This window comes from Phaenicophaeus curvirostris, chromosome 14, assembly GCF_032191515.1.
Source record: "Phaenicophaeus curvirostris isolate KB17595 chromosome 14, BPBGC_Pcur_1.0, whole genome shotgun sequence".
NCBI classification, from domain to species: domain Eukaryota; kingdom Metazoa; phylum Chordata; class Aves; order Cuculiformes; family Cuculidae; genus Phaenicophaeus; species Phaenicophaeus curvirostris.
Window position 1 is genome coordinate 11,791,273 of NC_091405.1, and position 15,142 is coordinate 11,806,414.

At 44.2% G+C, this 15,142-nt stretch overlaps 1 protein-coding gene across 1 annotated transcript in view; it reads left to right on the forward strand.

The window, feature by feature from the left end:
• The window catches only part of NLRC5 (NLR family CARD domain containing 5), a 40,572-nt gene that overhangs the window by 14,524 nt on the left and 10,906 nt on the right, over nt 1-15,142 (forward strand). The window contains exons 11-33 of the mRNA XM_069868399.1: nt 292-342; nt 916-981; nt 1,100-1,183; nt 2,125-2,208; nt 2,410-2,499; nt 3,100-3,165; nt 4,167-4,244; nt 4,962-5,045; nt 5,525-5,608; nt 6,857-6,946; nt 7,068-7,115; nt 7,599-7,670; nt 8,655-8,738; nt 9,455-9,538; nt 10,431-10,520; nt 10,630-10,692; nt 11,350-11,433; nt 11,911-11,994; nt 12,619-12,708; nt 13,483-13,548; nt 14,047-14,130; nt 14,207-14,290; nt 14,681-14,767. Of these exons, the coding sequence (XP_069724500.1) occupies nt 292-342; nt 916-981; nt 1,100-1,183; nt 2,125-2,208; nt 2,410-2,499; nt 3,100-3,165; nt 4,167-4,244; nt 4,962-5,045; nt 5,525-5,608; nt 6,857-6,946; nt 7,068-7,115; nt 7,599-7,670; nt 8,655-8,738; nt 9,455-9,538; nt 10,431-10,520; nt 10,630-10,692; nt 11,350-11,433; nt 11,911-11,994; nt 12,619-12,708; nt 13,483-13,548; nt 14,047-14,130; nt 14,207-14,290; nt 14,681-14,767 (1,797 nt within the window). The remainder of the gene's footprint in view (nt 1-291; nt 343-915; nt 982-1,099; nt 1,184-2,124; nt 2,209-2,409; nt 2,500-3,099; nt 3,166-4,166; nt 4,245-4,961; nt 5,046-5,524; nt 5,609-6,856; nt 6,947-7,067; nt 7,116-7,598; nt 7,671-8,654; nt 8,739-9,454; nt 9,539-10,430; nt 10,521-10,629; nt 10,693-11,349; nt 11,434-11,910; nt 11,995-12,618; nt 12,709-13,482; nt 13,549-14,046; nt 14,131-14,206; nt 14,291-14,680; nt 14,768-15,142) is intronic.

Below are 15,142 nucleotides of genomic sequence, written 5' to 3' on the forward strand. Positions count from 1 at the left end.
CTCCTTTTTTTGGTTTCTGTTTGAAACAAAATTTGAATTCATTGTATTATGGATATCCTTGTTGTATTTTTTTAATAAGTTATTTTATCTTTGATCTGTAAATTGATTTTGCAGGGTGTAATACTTCTCTTATATAACAGAATAAATCCTTGCTTTTAAGCTCTGCAATATATCACCTGGGAAATTCTTTACCAGCTAGCAGAAATTTGCTCTAAATCAGCTAAGTTTACTGAGAAGGTGTAGAAGTTCTGGCTTGATGTGCCCTAACATTGGTTTGGGTCTCTTTTTCAGGAAGGACACCGTGATTATATATTTTTCTGGTCTGTTGGGGAAAGTTCCAAGGTGAGAAATTGTGCTTGGGGTTGTGCTGTGTTCAGAGTTATGATAACTGATGCAGTCAGCTTGTGTCACTATAAACCACTCCAGCAACAGAACTGGTTGCCTCTGTCCTTGCATCTGGCAGAGCAGGATTCTCCTGAGCAAGGAGGAAGGTAACCAAAATAGTTGGTCTTTGTACAGACTTACCAGCCACTTCCACAGGGGCCTTACCTTAGTGTCAGCGTAAGCTTGAAGTGCTCACACTTAACTGCAAAATTCCTGAAAAACAGTTGAATGTGAGGATATATGAAGGAAAAGACTTTGCTCCTTCTCTGGCTGGCTCCTGTGTCCTCCCTGCTCGTGCATTCGTTTGAGGGAAGAGAGAATCTGACCTTAATTAAGAAACTATGAAACAATCTCTTGTACCCTGATGAACTCTTTCGGTTCTTAAAAATCACGTAACCTTGCACGGAATGGTTGGACAGAACACAGACTTTGTGATTTCTTCCAGAAAACTACCAGAAAATACTAACCATCTCCCAGGTCCTCATATTTTGTGAAGGCATATTAAAGGCCAAATATTTTGCTTGTTTGCAGATCTTTGGATTTGAGCTGGGAAGAGAATAAGGAACATGTAACTCCAACTAGATCTGTGAAGCTATGGTAAGAGAAAGCATTGACATTCCTGCTGGTGAATGTGCTTTGCAGATGGCAGAAAGGCAAGAATAGCAGTTGTGTTGGTCCTTAAGGACAGAGGATATTTCCACCTTCCTGTTCACAGCTTGCAGGATCGCAGCCTGTCTTCCCAACATGCACAGGAGATTGTAGCCATTCTCCAGAGCTGTCCCTGTCTCTCCGAGGTGGAGTAAGTGCTTTATTTCCTTCCTGTTGAGTGGCTGCAGATGGGTGGCAGGGAGCAGGGGATGTTACACGCAGAGTGCAGTGAGATGTGAGTCCTAGCAGTAGCTTATGTCTGGTGGGATTCTGGTTAGAGATTTTTGGTGAGGTTTAGCAGAAGATGAATACTGAGCAACCTTCAGTTGCTGTGGCAACTGCAGCCTCTGGTTCCCTGAGACTATAACCAGAGATGCCAGTTCTAGAGCAGACACTGCTAATGAAGCAGTGCTGCACGCTGGAGACCTTCCAGAGGCACCGCTCCTCCAGTGAATCCTCTGAGCCAGTAAAGGGACACAGGTTGCTTCTTTATTATCCCTTTTGTCTTCTAAAGCTATCCAGCTCTGTTGGGAGAAGTGAGAGGAGGGGAGGAGGACAAGAGATGTTGCATTGAGTATCATGCCTACCTTTCCTTATTTGCCTATAAATGAGGCTACTTGGATTTGGCTATAAAGCTCTCCTTCTAGTCTGTCTGCCCTGGAATATGTAGGAATATCTGTTGCAAGACAGTTTGGTCCAGACTGTATCTTGAATTTAGCCACATCTCAAACTTCAGATTTCTAGCTCACTTGTTTGAATTAGGATCTGGAGATCATTTGTTCTCCAGTCTTCCCCCCTCTCCCCTTACTTTCCTTCCCTCCTGGTGGACAGTAGACACTTGCCCATTTGGTTTCGTTTCATACTCCCACTTAAATTTTCAAAAGTAAGATGTATTTGGGGCTAAAGCATGAATCATGTTGTCCTAAGGGTGAAACTCTGTCTGAAGTTGCATCAGTCAGAGATAAGCAGGAAAGATTGATCTGGGAAAGAAGAACAGTCTAGGCAAAAACAAATTGTAGGAAAGGCAAATTTTTGAGGGCTTTATTATTTATACTGTTCAAAATAGTTCCCACTAACTGGAAAATTTCTCAGTTTATCAGGTAACAAGCTTGGAGATGAAGGCTGCAGTTACCTGTTGGAAAGCCTCCCTTGGATATCAATTTCAAAGCGACTGGAGTAAGTTTTTCCTTTTTCAAACCCAAACTGCCCTCTTTTCTTGAGCTTGGCAAGGACTGTTCAGAGATGCTGCGTAGGGATCCAGAATAGCTGTGCCACTTTGGAAGTGAAATGGGTTTCAGCACACTGATGGACCACTTCTGCTAGGAGAGTCCTGTATGATTTCAGTGACCAGCTAATTGCCTTTTTTATCTTTCCTAGTCTCAGTCGAAACTGCCTCTCTGTTAATGGCATTTGTAGTCTGTTGAAGACAGTAAATACCTGCCAGAAGATGACGGAGGTACAACTCAGGTATATAAATCTTGAATCGTTCCTGATGTTAATCCCCATATACAAGTCAGAGTTGTGTCCTGAGGTTTTTTTTGAGTCACCTCAAAAGTGGGGCAGGTGAAGAACACGTCCAAATATGATTACTAACCCTGATATTTGGTAGTATATTGCTGTAAGTTGATTCTGTCTGAGCCATCAACCAGAAATTGAGAAGCTATGGAACTGTCTCCTTTTATTTGTGGGGGCAGTTTTACACTCTTTCCTACTCTCTGTCCTGGAAGTTTTAGAAAAAGGGCCTCTGTGGAGTATTAGAACTGGTGACATTTCCTGTAAGGGAGGTGTAACTTCTCTCCTATTACTTTCCCTTGGACCGTCCCTGGAGTTCAAGAATAACAATTTTGTCTGCACTGTCTCTGATGGTTCAGAGAATCTGGTTCATCTGACGTGCCATAGTTTGATCCACCAGGACTTAGAACTAGTGGAAGTTACTTTTCACTTGCTTTGGGAGCGTTTTAAGTGATTAGTGTCACCAAAGAGTTTTGCAGAACAAAATTAAGCATTATTAAAACATAGTCCTGTAAATAACCAAAATATGACATTGATTCCTTCTCTTCTTCACAGCCTTTGTCGTGGAACTGCAGTCCTGAGGTTTACAGAAGATGGGGAGTTTGCTTCCCTTGCTCCTAGGTAGGGTGTGTGTGCACAAATGGTGTTTTCTCAGCATCTCATTTTAGTTCTTACATCCTGTTTAGATACCAAAGGTAACAATTCATCTCACAGCAGTTCTTGCCCCTCCTCCCCTCTGAATCCAAATGTAGTACTTTCTTCTGATTTTCTTGGCCACTTTGGAAGCTGTCCACTGCCTTCTATAGTGTTTCGTTACATTCTATGTCTCTAGGGGACATTTCGACTCACCACATCCTAAGCAAAGCAGGGTGTTTAATGTCAGCTATGCTATCTGATAACAATGAACAGTAAAAAAACAAGTGAACTGCACGACTCCAAGCTGAATTCCAAAAAGATTCACAGATCCCTGCATATTTAAAACCATCTAGTTCGCTATGCTATGAATTCTGGATCATGGTGGTCCTAAATCAAAATAAATTTGGAGTTTTATTTTTCTTCTCAGAAAGTTACAGATTGGACCAGCTCAACCCAAATGTTTTGTTTGAGAAATGGGTTTCTGTTGCTCCCGGAGCTGGAGGTTCATTTATTTATGCCATTATTCTCCATGGACTGAGCCATGGTACATGCATCCCATCCCTTAGCTGGGGGGAAACAGCAGGGCTGTCACGGGGTGCAACCCAGTTGTTGTGGCTGTGTTTGAAGGAGAGTGGCAGCCTGAGACACATGACTCCTTTAAGGCACTAGGTGGCATTTCAAACTCAGATGTTTTAAGATTTGGATGTTCCTTTTATTTATGAATTGTGTTTTGTTTGCATGGACGTGGGCTTTTTTCATATAATGTGTTTAGGCAAAATCTGATTCTCCATCAGACTGTAGCTTTGAGGAAAAATGAATCTTTTCCCCCTTCTCCCTGGTTGCATGCCTGCTCAAGTATTTGGTTAATCACTGAAAGAAAGAAGAGCTGCTATTGGCAGGATATGGATGCAGGGTAGCCCCAGGGACCTGCCAAATCACTTAAAAGTAAGTGTTTTACCCTTATCTGGTTTTGTGCTCACTTCTAGGGAAGAACCTGTGTTCTCTACTGATGACCAGCAAAATGGAGAGGAAAACCAGACACCTATTGCTTCAAAAAACATAAGGTACCGTGGCAAATTTCCATTGTATTTCATGCATGTCCTGCCTCTGGATCCTGTAGCCAATGTAACCTGCATCTCCAAGATGAATTACAGGAGCTGGTAAAGGTCCCTTCAGTCAGTTATGTGTCACTGGGCTCACAGTTGCAGCTTGCAGCACCAGAAGCTCTGTGCTTAGCATCTGTTGTCTTCTACAGGAGTCAAAACAGATTGTGGGTTGTGTATCTTGTTCACAGAATTGATGCGGCGACTGTGCAGTTACTGCATCAGCTCCCATGTGGGAGCTACGGGAGCTGGTGGTGACAGAGCTTGGGATATTGCGGGGGTTCTCTACTGATATTTGCAGAAATACGTCCTGAGCTGGACCTGTGTTCACATGCATATCAGGTCATGCTCTTACTCCAGCATGGAGCATGCCTGTCTGGTTTTGCTTGCAGAGAAGTTAAGCCGAAAGCCTTCTAACTAGGACCTTTGTTTTGCCATAGGTTTTCTTAACCTTATCTCTTTATTCTCTGTTTGCAGACAAGGACTGAAATTATAGACTATGATTTGTTGCAGACAGTGAAAAAAAAAAAAAGCAAGATATTTCTAGGGGATTTTTCAAGGGATTTTTTTATTTTATTATTATCTCCTCATTTATTCTGTAGTTTTCTGTAGGAGTGAAGTTTACAATCTTGTCTGCAATCCTGCAGACCTGGACTATTGATTTCTCTTTCCCCCTAGACTGACACACAGTCGTTTTCAAGCTGGTGATCTGGAGAAGCTGTGTGCAGTCCTGAAGGAATGTAGCAGCATCTCTGAGCTGGAGTGAGTCCTTCTTAACTCTTCTGGCCTTTATCTACTGTTCTTTGTGATACTGAGAAGATGCCACTTGCTTGTTCTGTGATGTTGTATGGAGGGTGTGGTAGAGACATAACCATATGAAAACCATAGCTTTACCTTTTGCTTTACCTGTGACTCCTCTGCTGGGCCTGTCCAGGCTGATCATTTCAGAGAAGTGTCGACTTCTGGTCCCTGGCAACTGCATTAAAAAGTACTCTCAGTCCAGAGGGTGTCACTTGGTGGACATGAGAAAAGGATGAGCCCTGCACTAGGTTTCTGGCTGTCTTATGTTGGTTATTCCATTTTCTGGTCTCTATGTAGGCTTTAGTCATAAGTGGAGAGAAGCAGTGCATGTGTTGTTTTGATTAGGGTGCATTTGTTGTGCTTTCAGAGTTCTTGTTCCTAAGAGCTGATTGTACTTATTTTTTTTTAATGAAAATTAAATGCCTTTCTTTAAATCCTAGCCTATCAAATAATTATCTGGGAGATGAGGGACTTCTGCAGCTGTTTCAATTCCTCCTGAATTTGAAAATATTAAGTTCTCTCAAGTGAGTAACTTCTGTTTCCTTTATTCATGGATGGAGTTTTGTGGGATTATTGGTTATGGGAGCACAGACCACATTTGGGAAGGGCTCTTCAGGATGAAGTCCACTTATATTCTCTGTCCGTTGAGGGTAGATCTACTGTGCTGTCTGGTCTGTCCCTGCCTCTAGTGAAGAACACATTTACTCTACCTGAAGCTTGATTGAGATGAGTGCCCAAGAGATTCTGTACTCAGTCCTCGGTAGAGGAGACAGGTGATCTTGTATGCAGGTGTGGCACCTGGTTTCTAAAGCATGCCAAGATTTTTAGCAGGCTACTTTATTTTTCCTCTCCTGATTCCTCATCAGGAGGGAGAGCTGCCCTTCTCCTGAGGTAGCGCCTTTGGAAGATAAACGCTGGGGATCTCCAGCTTCAGCAGTAGAGTCTGACTTCAGCTGCAATGGTTGGCTTATTGTTATCTGTGTATTTTATCTGGCACTCCCATTGTGCAGGCGCACTGTGCGGGACTGTGGCTTAAGGAATATAGCACCATTCAGCTTTATTGAAAGATATTTTTACTGTTCCTGCTTGATTAATTCAACTGTTCTCAAAGCAAGACTTTTCCAGTTACTGGCAGTCCACAGCTTCTCCTTATATCAGTGCCATGGGACACACTGCTGTTATTTATCTGATTTTTTTTTCCCCAACGTCAAGAACGCTGCCCACGGTCACACTAGATATTGTGATATACCTGATAGACCTGAGCATGATTGTAGTTAGTGTGGCTTTTATATTGCCACAACTGCATTTGCAGCCAAAGAATTGTTTTTGCCTTGTATTGGTGTCTTGAAATACAAGTAATTCAATTTAACTGTAAGAAAACACTTGGATGGTGAGAATAGTGAATCACTAGGCCAGGTTGCCCAGAGAGACTATGGATTCTCCATCATTGGAGATATTCAAAACCTAGCTGGACAATGTCCTGAGCAGTCTGCTTTTGTGACCCCGCTCTGAGCAGGGGAATCAGACTAGACAATCTCCAGAGGTCCATTCCAGCCTCGTTATTCTGTGGTTCTCTAGACTCTAAAAGTGAGGGCCAAATTTTAAAAAACTAGTGGAGCAAGATGCATCTGTAGAACTGTAGCTGGAAACACAAGCAGAAGGTGGCAAAGAAGCAGTCTCTGAGAATGCTGGGCAAGGATCACTGGTTTTGGGTGACACAGTGTAAAATGCTAATAGCTTGCAGCAGTTGATTTCATCTCTTCTTCCTGTAGGCTTGATGGCAATCAGATCTCCCTGAACTCTGTGTTTTTCTTAGCTCAGTCCTTTCCTACACTGGAACACATCAAAACAATGAACATCAGGTATGGTCAGGAGTACTTTTCATATTTTTTGCTGTTTAAGACCTCAGGCTCTGGTTTTGAGGAGTGATGCAGGAGCGTGTCTTCGAACTCCATCCTAATTATGTTCTTTTTCTGGTTACAGCTTAGGACACCCACAGGTGGTTCGTCTAACCTTTTGGGAAAGAATCAGGTAAAATCACACCCACTCATCTAAGCCTTTCAAATTCCTCCTTATGAGATGCTATATAGATAGTGATGTGTGAGTCCCTGAGGTGAGCCAATTAAAGAGCCATTGGACTCCAGGCTCCAGGCAGCATGGTGGAAGCAGGGTGAGCTGTTTCCTGGTTGATAATTCACTGTGGCTTGAGGGTGTGGAGCAGACAGCAGTATCCCACTGCAGGGGTGCAGTCATCTCCCTCCCAGGCTGGGACAGAGCAAGTGCCCAAAGTGCTGAATTGACACAGAACACTGTAGAGGCTGGAAGAGGGATGATAAGGCCCTTTTTCTTCAGGGGATGACATGAACCTAATTCTGGCAGGTGTGAGAAAAGACAGACTGGAGGATGAGGCCACTGCTACCACCTCACTCCCTTCCCCAGCTGCAGTGAGGGGAGTCAGCTACACGGGAGCAATAACATCAGCACAACTCATGGGATAAAACCTTTTTTCCCCAGGGTCAGCAGGACCAGAAGATGGAGTAGTTCCCTGGCACATCCCAAGCACGTGGCAAAAGGACAATGCTTCCGGTATGGCAGCCCCAGCTTCCTTTTGTCACCCAGGGGTGTAGGGAGGGATGGCTGTGGGAGTCTTGTTTCTGTAGCATAATGTGTGGAACAGACCCATCCCCCCCAGCTGTGTCTCCTCAGAGATCTCCTGTGACCTGCCTGCCTTTGGAGGCAGACTTTTTTTTTTTTCCTGTGCTTTTATCTCATCATGACTGATTCCACACCTGAAATATGTCTCCCATCTTCTCCCCTGCTGAAACTGGTCAGGGAGGCCAGTCCCCAAAATAATATTTGGTTACAAGAGAGGAGGTTTTGGCTGGTATAATTTGACAAAGCCTTAAAGAGATTGGGCCAGCTGACATCAACCCAGGCCAACAGGTATTTGTGCTTTGTAATCACTGGGGGGACACAGCGATATGCCAGAGGTGACTGGGTGAATGATACCATTTCTTGGGATAGACTTGGAATGTCCACTGCTATAGGCATATATGAAAATAAATAATGTGTCTTTTGTTTGACTGGGCTCATAGGGAGTGTCTTGCTTCCCTGCTGGGGAAGCTTCTACTCATTAATAATGAGATACAGATCTGGCTGGCTACTACATTTGTCCCATGGATACCTGCCAGTTTGTTACCTGCAATTTCCTTTTTGGAGAAGGAGATGGGAGGCACCATTTCCAGAATGGTGCTGAGCAGGGAAAGATGCTGTCCAGCCTCCTGACACAATTTAAGTACTGATGATATAGCTCTAGAGAGGCAACACCTGAAGTAACATGGCATTTTGGTGGGCTGGCTCTCTTGAATCGGCTCAGAGTTGGTGGAATCCTTTGTTTGCCGCAGGTTTTGACTTCTTAGTCTTAGATTGTGGTCAGCAAAATATATGCAGTGGAAGTGAGAAGGTCACCATGGGTCTATTCCTAAGATTTGAGGCTCTAGTATATGAAGGAAGTGTGCTGTACCGTGGTCATGGGAAATGTTTGGCTCCAGAGTGCTTTGTTTGCTTCAGTCTCAGGGACTGCAGAATGAGTCCAGAGGATGTGACGAGGCTGTGCCAGACACTGGCTTCATGTCCCCGGCTGACAGAAATTGAGTAAGTGGTTTGCACTTGGCATCCTCTCTGTCCAGCTGCAGATACAGTCAGTGTTCATGTTAGCAGCTAGTGTGAATCAATGCTCCTCTCACCACAGCCTCCTAGAAACCCCTGCAAAACTTCATCCAGATACTTAGATAAACCCACACATTCCGCTGCCCTCTCTGCTTCAGAGTTTGGCCTCCTAAGTCTGCCATGTCTGTGTGTAAACACACAGAGACCGTGTAGTTTTCCTCAATCGTATGGCTGCACACAAGTATTTTCATCTACTTCTCAAGACCCCATCTTGCAGTGTAGCCAGAGCAAGAGCACCTGACCCACTAAGCCATAAATCAAGCTTCTGAAGAGCTGCTTGCTCGAGGCAGGAGCTGGGCACTAAGAAAATTAGGAGAATGCTGCTCAGAACAGAAACAGAGTAATAAATTAAAATAACATAATGTCTGTATTCCATGCAGGAAATACATGAGTAGCTCCATTTTGTAATTTACAGTAATGGAAATCTAAGACTGAAATGTTAATTGGCTGTCTGATGTAGAGAAATGCAACAATCAGCTTAAGGAATAAATCTCACCCAACTTCCAGGACATTTCTGGACATATCCTTTTCTAGAACATCCTTCATACACATATGTGTATCCATATCCATGTAGGTCTTATAGGAATACTTACAGGATGTCCCAGTTTCTCTTGGAATTTGTTTCCTCCTATGTTTTACAGCCTGTCTAGAAATTCATTGAGTGACCAGAGCATTGAGAGATTACTGAGCTTCCTGCCATATCTCTGTCATCTGACACTACTGAGGTAATATTTGGAGTCCCTGCTTTGCTTGCTGTCATAAAACATTGGTTTGGAAAGTGTTAATACCACAACATATCTCAGGAGTATTGATCAGTAATTGGAAATTAACAAGCTAGGCAAAAAACCTCACACTTTCACATGCATTCCTGTCTTGTTTCTAGAACCAAAGCGGCACTGAACACTTTTTCTTTAATAATACATAGAGGAAAAAGTAAGACAGGAGGGGAAATACCTGCCTTAGGTAGAGCATCCCAGATAATCTTCACTTAGCAGGTCCCGTGGAACATGACTTCCAGCATCCATAACAGATGTAGGACTTACTGGTTGACACATGGTGACAGGACACCACCCGTGTGTGTGGTCACCATCTCACAGCTCTGCCCCTACAGGGATTTGGTATCCTGCCACACTCAACACCAAAAGTGTTTCTTGGCAGCATGTTAGCCATTTAAGCTGGGAATTTAGACTAGAGAGGTGCTGTCAGGGGCTAGGGCACTTTCCACCATAAGGACAAAAATTCCAGAAGGAGATTGGCCGTCTTTTGCCACATCTTGTAGCATGGAGAAGCTGCAGTGTATCAAGAGGCTGAATTTGTTCACTCAGGAGGTTGCTTCAAGTCTGGGATATCTCTAATCCAGCTGCGCTGAAGGGTTATTGTTCATTGTACGCTGTTGGTCTGCACTCCATCTTTAGTCAAAGGAGACTGTCCTTTAGTTAAAGGAATGCTGGATGCCAGTGTTCAAAACTTTAGACCCCTGCTCACTGATCTCAAGTTAATTAGGCGGATCCAGCCTTTTGCATCGCAGAGTAAACAATGGGAAAATTGGTCCGTGTGTATTGGAACCTTTCTTCTTGGGAGCCAATTTCATTGTTCTTTCTTGCCTCTCCTTTTCAGTATTAGGAACAACCGATTTTCCCCGTATTGTGCTGTCTTACTCATCAACTCAATCAACATCTCTGAGCGGATCAGAATGGTAGAAGTCCGGTAAGACACTCGAACTATATGGAGCCGAGCAGCTCATCTTTAAAGTGACTGCAAAGCTTGTCATCTTTGACAAGCATTACTAACGGACTGTCTTTTGTGTTTGCTTCAGGTCAAGTAAAAATGCTTTTTTGCATTTAGGAGCAAGCACGCAAAGCCACAAGATCTCCTGCAGGTACTGTCATATCACACTTCTTATAATTAATTTGTTTTGATTTGGTTTGAAACATCAGTGCAAGTAGCCCAATCTCTTCTTTTAAGAACTCATGGGCTGGTAGAAAAGGAGGTCGGGCTAGTAGCTGAGGCTTTGGGGTGAAACTTAGCTACCTAAATGCAGCTCAGGCATTGGGATGGCCTCAGGCCTATCTTGAGTGGCCGCCTGACTACTCGTGATCATCTTGAGTGACACCGAATTCTGCTGCACAAGCAACTGAATTGAGCCCTAGCCACTGCGTTTTCCCAACATGCCTCAAATTTGGGGTGATAACCTCCATATGAACATCACTGTGATGTGTATGTGAGCTGTGTCAGCAACCCCTTTAGGACTGATGTTCACTGGGGCCCGCTATAAAGGAAACTAACATGTCTCCAGTTAGGCACCAAGGAGGTGGCAAAAAATGTGACAAGGTCCGTTTCCCACGTATAAGGTGGGGTTGGTTGTTACTAACCTCAGGGAGATGTTATGAGAAGTATCTAACACTGGTGCAGGCAAGGGCATTCGTCTTGGTGAATGTTTCATGGATTCTGGTGTGAAAATGCAACTGCTGAAGGGCGTTTCTCACTGACCCTGGTGGCTGGCCGTGCTTTAACTCTTTTGCTGTCTCATACGCAGGCTGACAGACTGTGCCATCGGTCCAGGGCAGGTAGAGGAGCTCTGCAGAGTCCTGGAGCGGCACAGGCGGCTGGCAGAAATAGAGTAAGTGGGACTTGAATTATTTGCGTGACCTTGAACAGGGATCACTGAGGGAGAGCTGAGTCTACGTGATTCAGCATTGCCAGGGGGTTCCCAGCCTGTCTGTGTGTGTAGGTGTGCTCATTCAGGCTATGCAGAAACAGAATTGATTAGCCATCATACAGGTCCTTTATATCTATATTTTTTTAATAGAGCTTGAGCTGGTGCAGCTTGGAATTTTCACTCTGTGGCTGTTTTGAGGCATTTATTGCTTCGTCTGAGGCTCTGCTCTGAGTTAGTGTTCAGAAGTCTTCATTTGAGCTTGCTCTGAAGCTCATGTGAGGTAGCTTTACAGGGCAGCAGTTTGCATTAGGCAGAACTTTAATGGCTGAGCTGGGATTTGAGTTCAGACATTTGGCTTTTCCTTCAAAGCTTCTTAGAGGAGCATTGCACCTTAAAATGCTTAGTTTTGGTTGGTCACTTTGTTATTCTGTCTTTCAGTCTTTCTAGGAATCAGCTGGGAGATGAAGGCCTGTGTCACCTCTTGGACTGCTTGCATCGAGAGCCCTTTACCTGTTCCCTCAAGTAAGAAAACGTACTGTGAATCTGAGGTGCCCTAGCTGGAAGGTGTTCATGCAATCCCCCCTGGCTATCGTGCTTCTTGCTCACTCCTGCCTTAGGGAGGTAAGGTCTGAGTGAGCCATGAGCACGACTCAAGACCTGCAGGCGAGGGTGATTCAGGGTTTCATCCTACTAAGTAAGTAAAAGTCTTTCTCTCAGCATCAGCAGGAGATGACAAGGCCCAGAGTGTGGGGTAGTGGTGACAGAAGTTGACCCAGTGCCCTCAGTTTTCAGTGCGTCACTTTTCTATGTACATTGTCCTCTTTGAATAACTCGAGACCCATAGGTGCTGTGAGCTTCTCTGTGCCCTACACCAGCCTCTCCCCTTCCCTTTCCCTTTTATCTAGTGGGGAAGCAACTGCTCCAAGCTGTCAGCTGCCTCTGTAGTGCAGGAAATAAGCTGGAAGTTGGCTGTGTCACCCAAGTCATCAGTGCTGTGTCTTGGAGCATTTAGCACAGACAGAGAGGCCCAGCACCCCACAAACTGCACTGTCTTCAGTACCAATCTGAATTTTGCCTCTGTGTCTGAGAAATCTGGGACAGCCCTGACTCTTAACACCTGAAAAACCTTCCTCCTCTTCTATGCAGTCTCAGCCATAACAGGATTTCTCTGGATGGAGTTCTGCATCTCATAAATGCCTTTGCCACATCTGGAAATACCACTGAAGTTCAAGTCAGGTGTGTCTTCCTCCTCACTAATTTCTGATTCTTGCTGCATGGTTTCCACTTAATTATCCTAAAGTCTGTGATCCTTAGAATGATGAGGGCCACATTTTAACTATCTTTATAGATACATGTGTGGAAAGCTTTTGTTGATATCCATTTCTGCTGGTCAAAAATAGCTGCCAAGGAAGAAGCTGGCAGAAGAGTTATTCAACAGGGCCAAGTAATTTTTGTGTCTGTAAATGAACCTCTTCAGGGCAGGAGGCAGCATTTGCTTTCTGAAAATGCAGTCCCTAATTCACTTTAGTACGTTGAGATTTCAGGGTGAGTCTGTTGAAAACAATTTCCAGTATTCTTTTGCTTTTGTTTTGGACTTTATCTCCTTTCCTGTCTGGCAAAAGTAGCCCATGGGGTCTGGGCTTTTTGCCCTGGCGTGAACTGCGTTTTTCATGGATTCAAGTCTCAAGGCTGGGACATGTTGCAGGTCTGCCCTTATCAATGTTCATGTAGAGCAGTTGGCCTGTCATGAACCAGATTTAACCAGGTTCACTTTCATTCATTCCTGCAGTTAAATGTGGGTCCTGAATATTTTGGCTGGGCTCTTTTATAGCAGATCAGTCTTCTCTTTCAGCTCTCCCCAGAGCTTGGCAGAGAGCAGAGAACACAGAGCCAGGAGGATGCAAACAAAAGCAGGGAAGATCGGGATGTTTTTCCAACCAACTTAGCATTAGCAAAATGCTTTTGGAGTTTTCCCTCCAAATCTTATGCTCATGTGTCTTCTTTGTGCAGTTTGTGCTCCAAAGCAACTTTAATCATCAAGTGGACAACCAGAGATGACCCAAGAAAGATTTTGAGGTAATGGTACAGATTTTTTTATTGTCATTTCTTTGACAAAGGTGGTGTCTGTTTTTTAGGGGCAAGGCAGACAAAACATCTTGTATCCCCTAGCTCCTGGCACAGTGGTGTTTTGCATTAATAGGTGATAAGTTTCCTTTGATTCATTTTCTGAGAAGAGCTTTCTCACATCACAGAATCCCACATTCCCTTCTCTCACAGCTTCCCCACTGACCATTTCTCACCTAGGAAGCTGCAGCTGTCCCTACAGTCCCCCTGTCACAGGACAGGGTGCTACAAAAAGCTGCACCATTACCATACACGTGTGCTGTATCAGAGCATCTCAACTGATGCTTTTGAAGTGTTGCCACAATGGTTTTTTTGGAAGCTTTGCAAGACACTTAAGGCTTTGGTGCCATCCTTCTTTCTGAGGAAAGGTTGTGATGCCTGAGGTTTCTGGATCAAAAAGCCTGAACCGTTTGTAAGGAGCTAAGACTGTTCTCTTTCACATCCTTTCAGACTTGCAGAATGCAACTTCCAGCCAGGGCACTTGGAAAAGTTGTGCTTGCTCCTGGAAAAGTGCACCGGTCTGACAGAGTACATGTGAGTTAATGGCTGCTTAGACCCATTTGGCTGGGCTGATTTGTTAGCTGTTCATTACAATTACCTTTGGTTCTAGGTCCTCAAATAACAATGTGACAGTCCAGGCTGCAGAGAGACTTTTGCATTCCCTGAGGAAAAATCTGGGTCCTCTGAAAATCAGGTACTGTGTCACTGTGCTGTTTTAAGTACTGATCTGAGGATGGTCTGATCATCCAAGATCATCCTTTCATCAAAAACAAGTGAACTGTGCTTCTTCCAAAGCTATGTAGCATTAGTCTGAAAAATTCCCAGGGTTGGATTGAAGTTATTGCTTCACTTCTCCCAAAATGTGTTGTGTTGGAGCATGAGGGCCAAGCTCCCTCTTGTTGCTGTCAGCCGTAGGCAGGCAGGAGGGAAGGTGTTTGTGTCCTCTGCAGGGATGCTGGGCTACTTCTCTGATGAGCAAAGCAGCCTTTCCTTGTATATTAGAGTGCTGAGCACTCAGATGACAGAGGCAGAGATGGATTCATGCATGTGAATAAAGCAGAGCTGCCTGTATTCTGCTTTGCAGCATAGAAGAGCCATGGGTGTGTAAAGAAAGTGTCACGAACCTTCTTGAGCTGGCTGTCCAGGCCTGTGGAAAAATTACGGAGATCACGTGAGTAGCACTTCAAGTGCTGGTATCTTTTAGTTATTTTCTTTTAGTCTGATACTTTTAAGGAAATTGGATTTAAGCCAGCACGTTAACTTACTCTTTAACTCTTTCTTCTCCGTCTCCAATGCATGTGTAAGCCAACCTGAAGCAGGTTTGATCAAAATGTCTGGTGGGTAGAAGTGCTTAGCTTTGTGATTGCACACCTTGGTAGGCATAGTAGAAAGGAGACCACGTTCCTAGTCTGCCTGGGGAGAAACAGTGCCCAGATTAGCTTGGTTTTGGAAGTAGTTTAAATAACACAAACCTCTTGAGAGGTGGATGGCTAGCATTCATGACCACCGTAGTCCTGTGCTGTCCAGTCCTCCTAATTTTATTTCT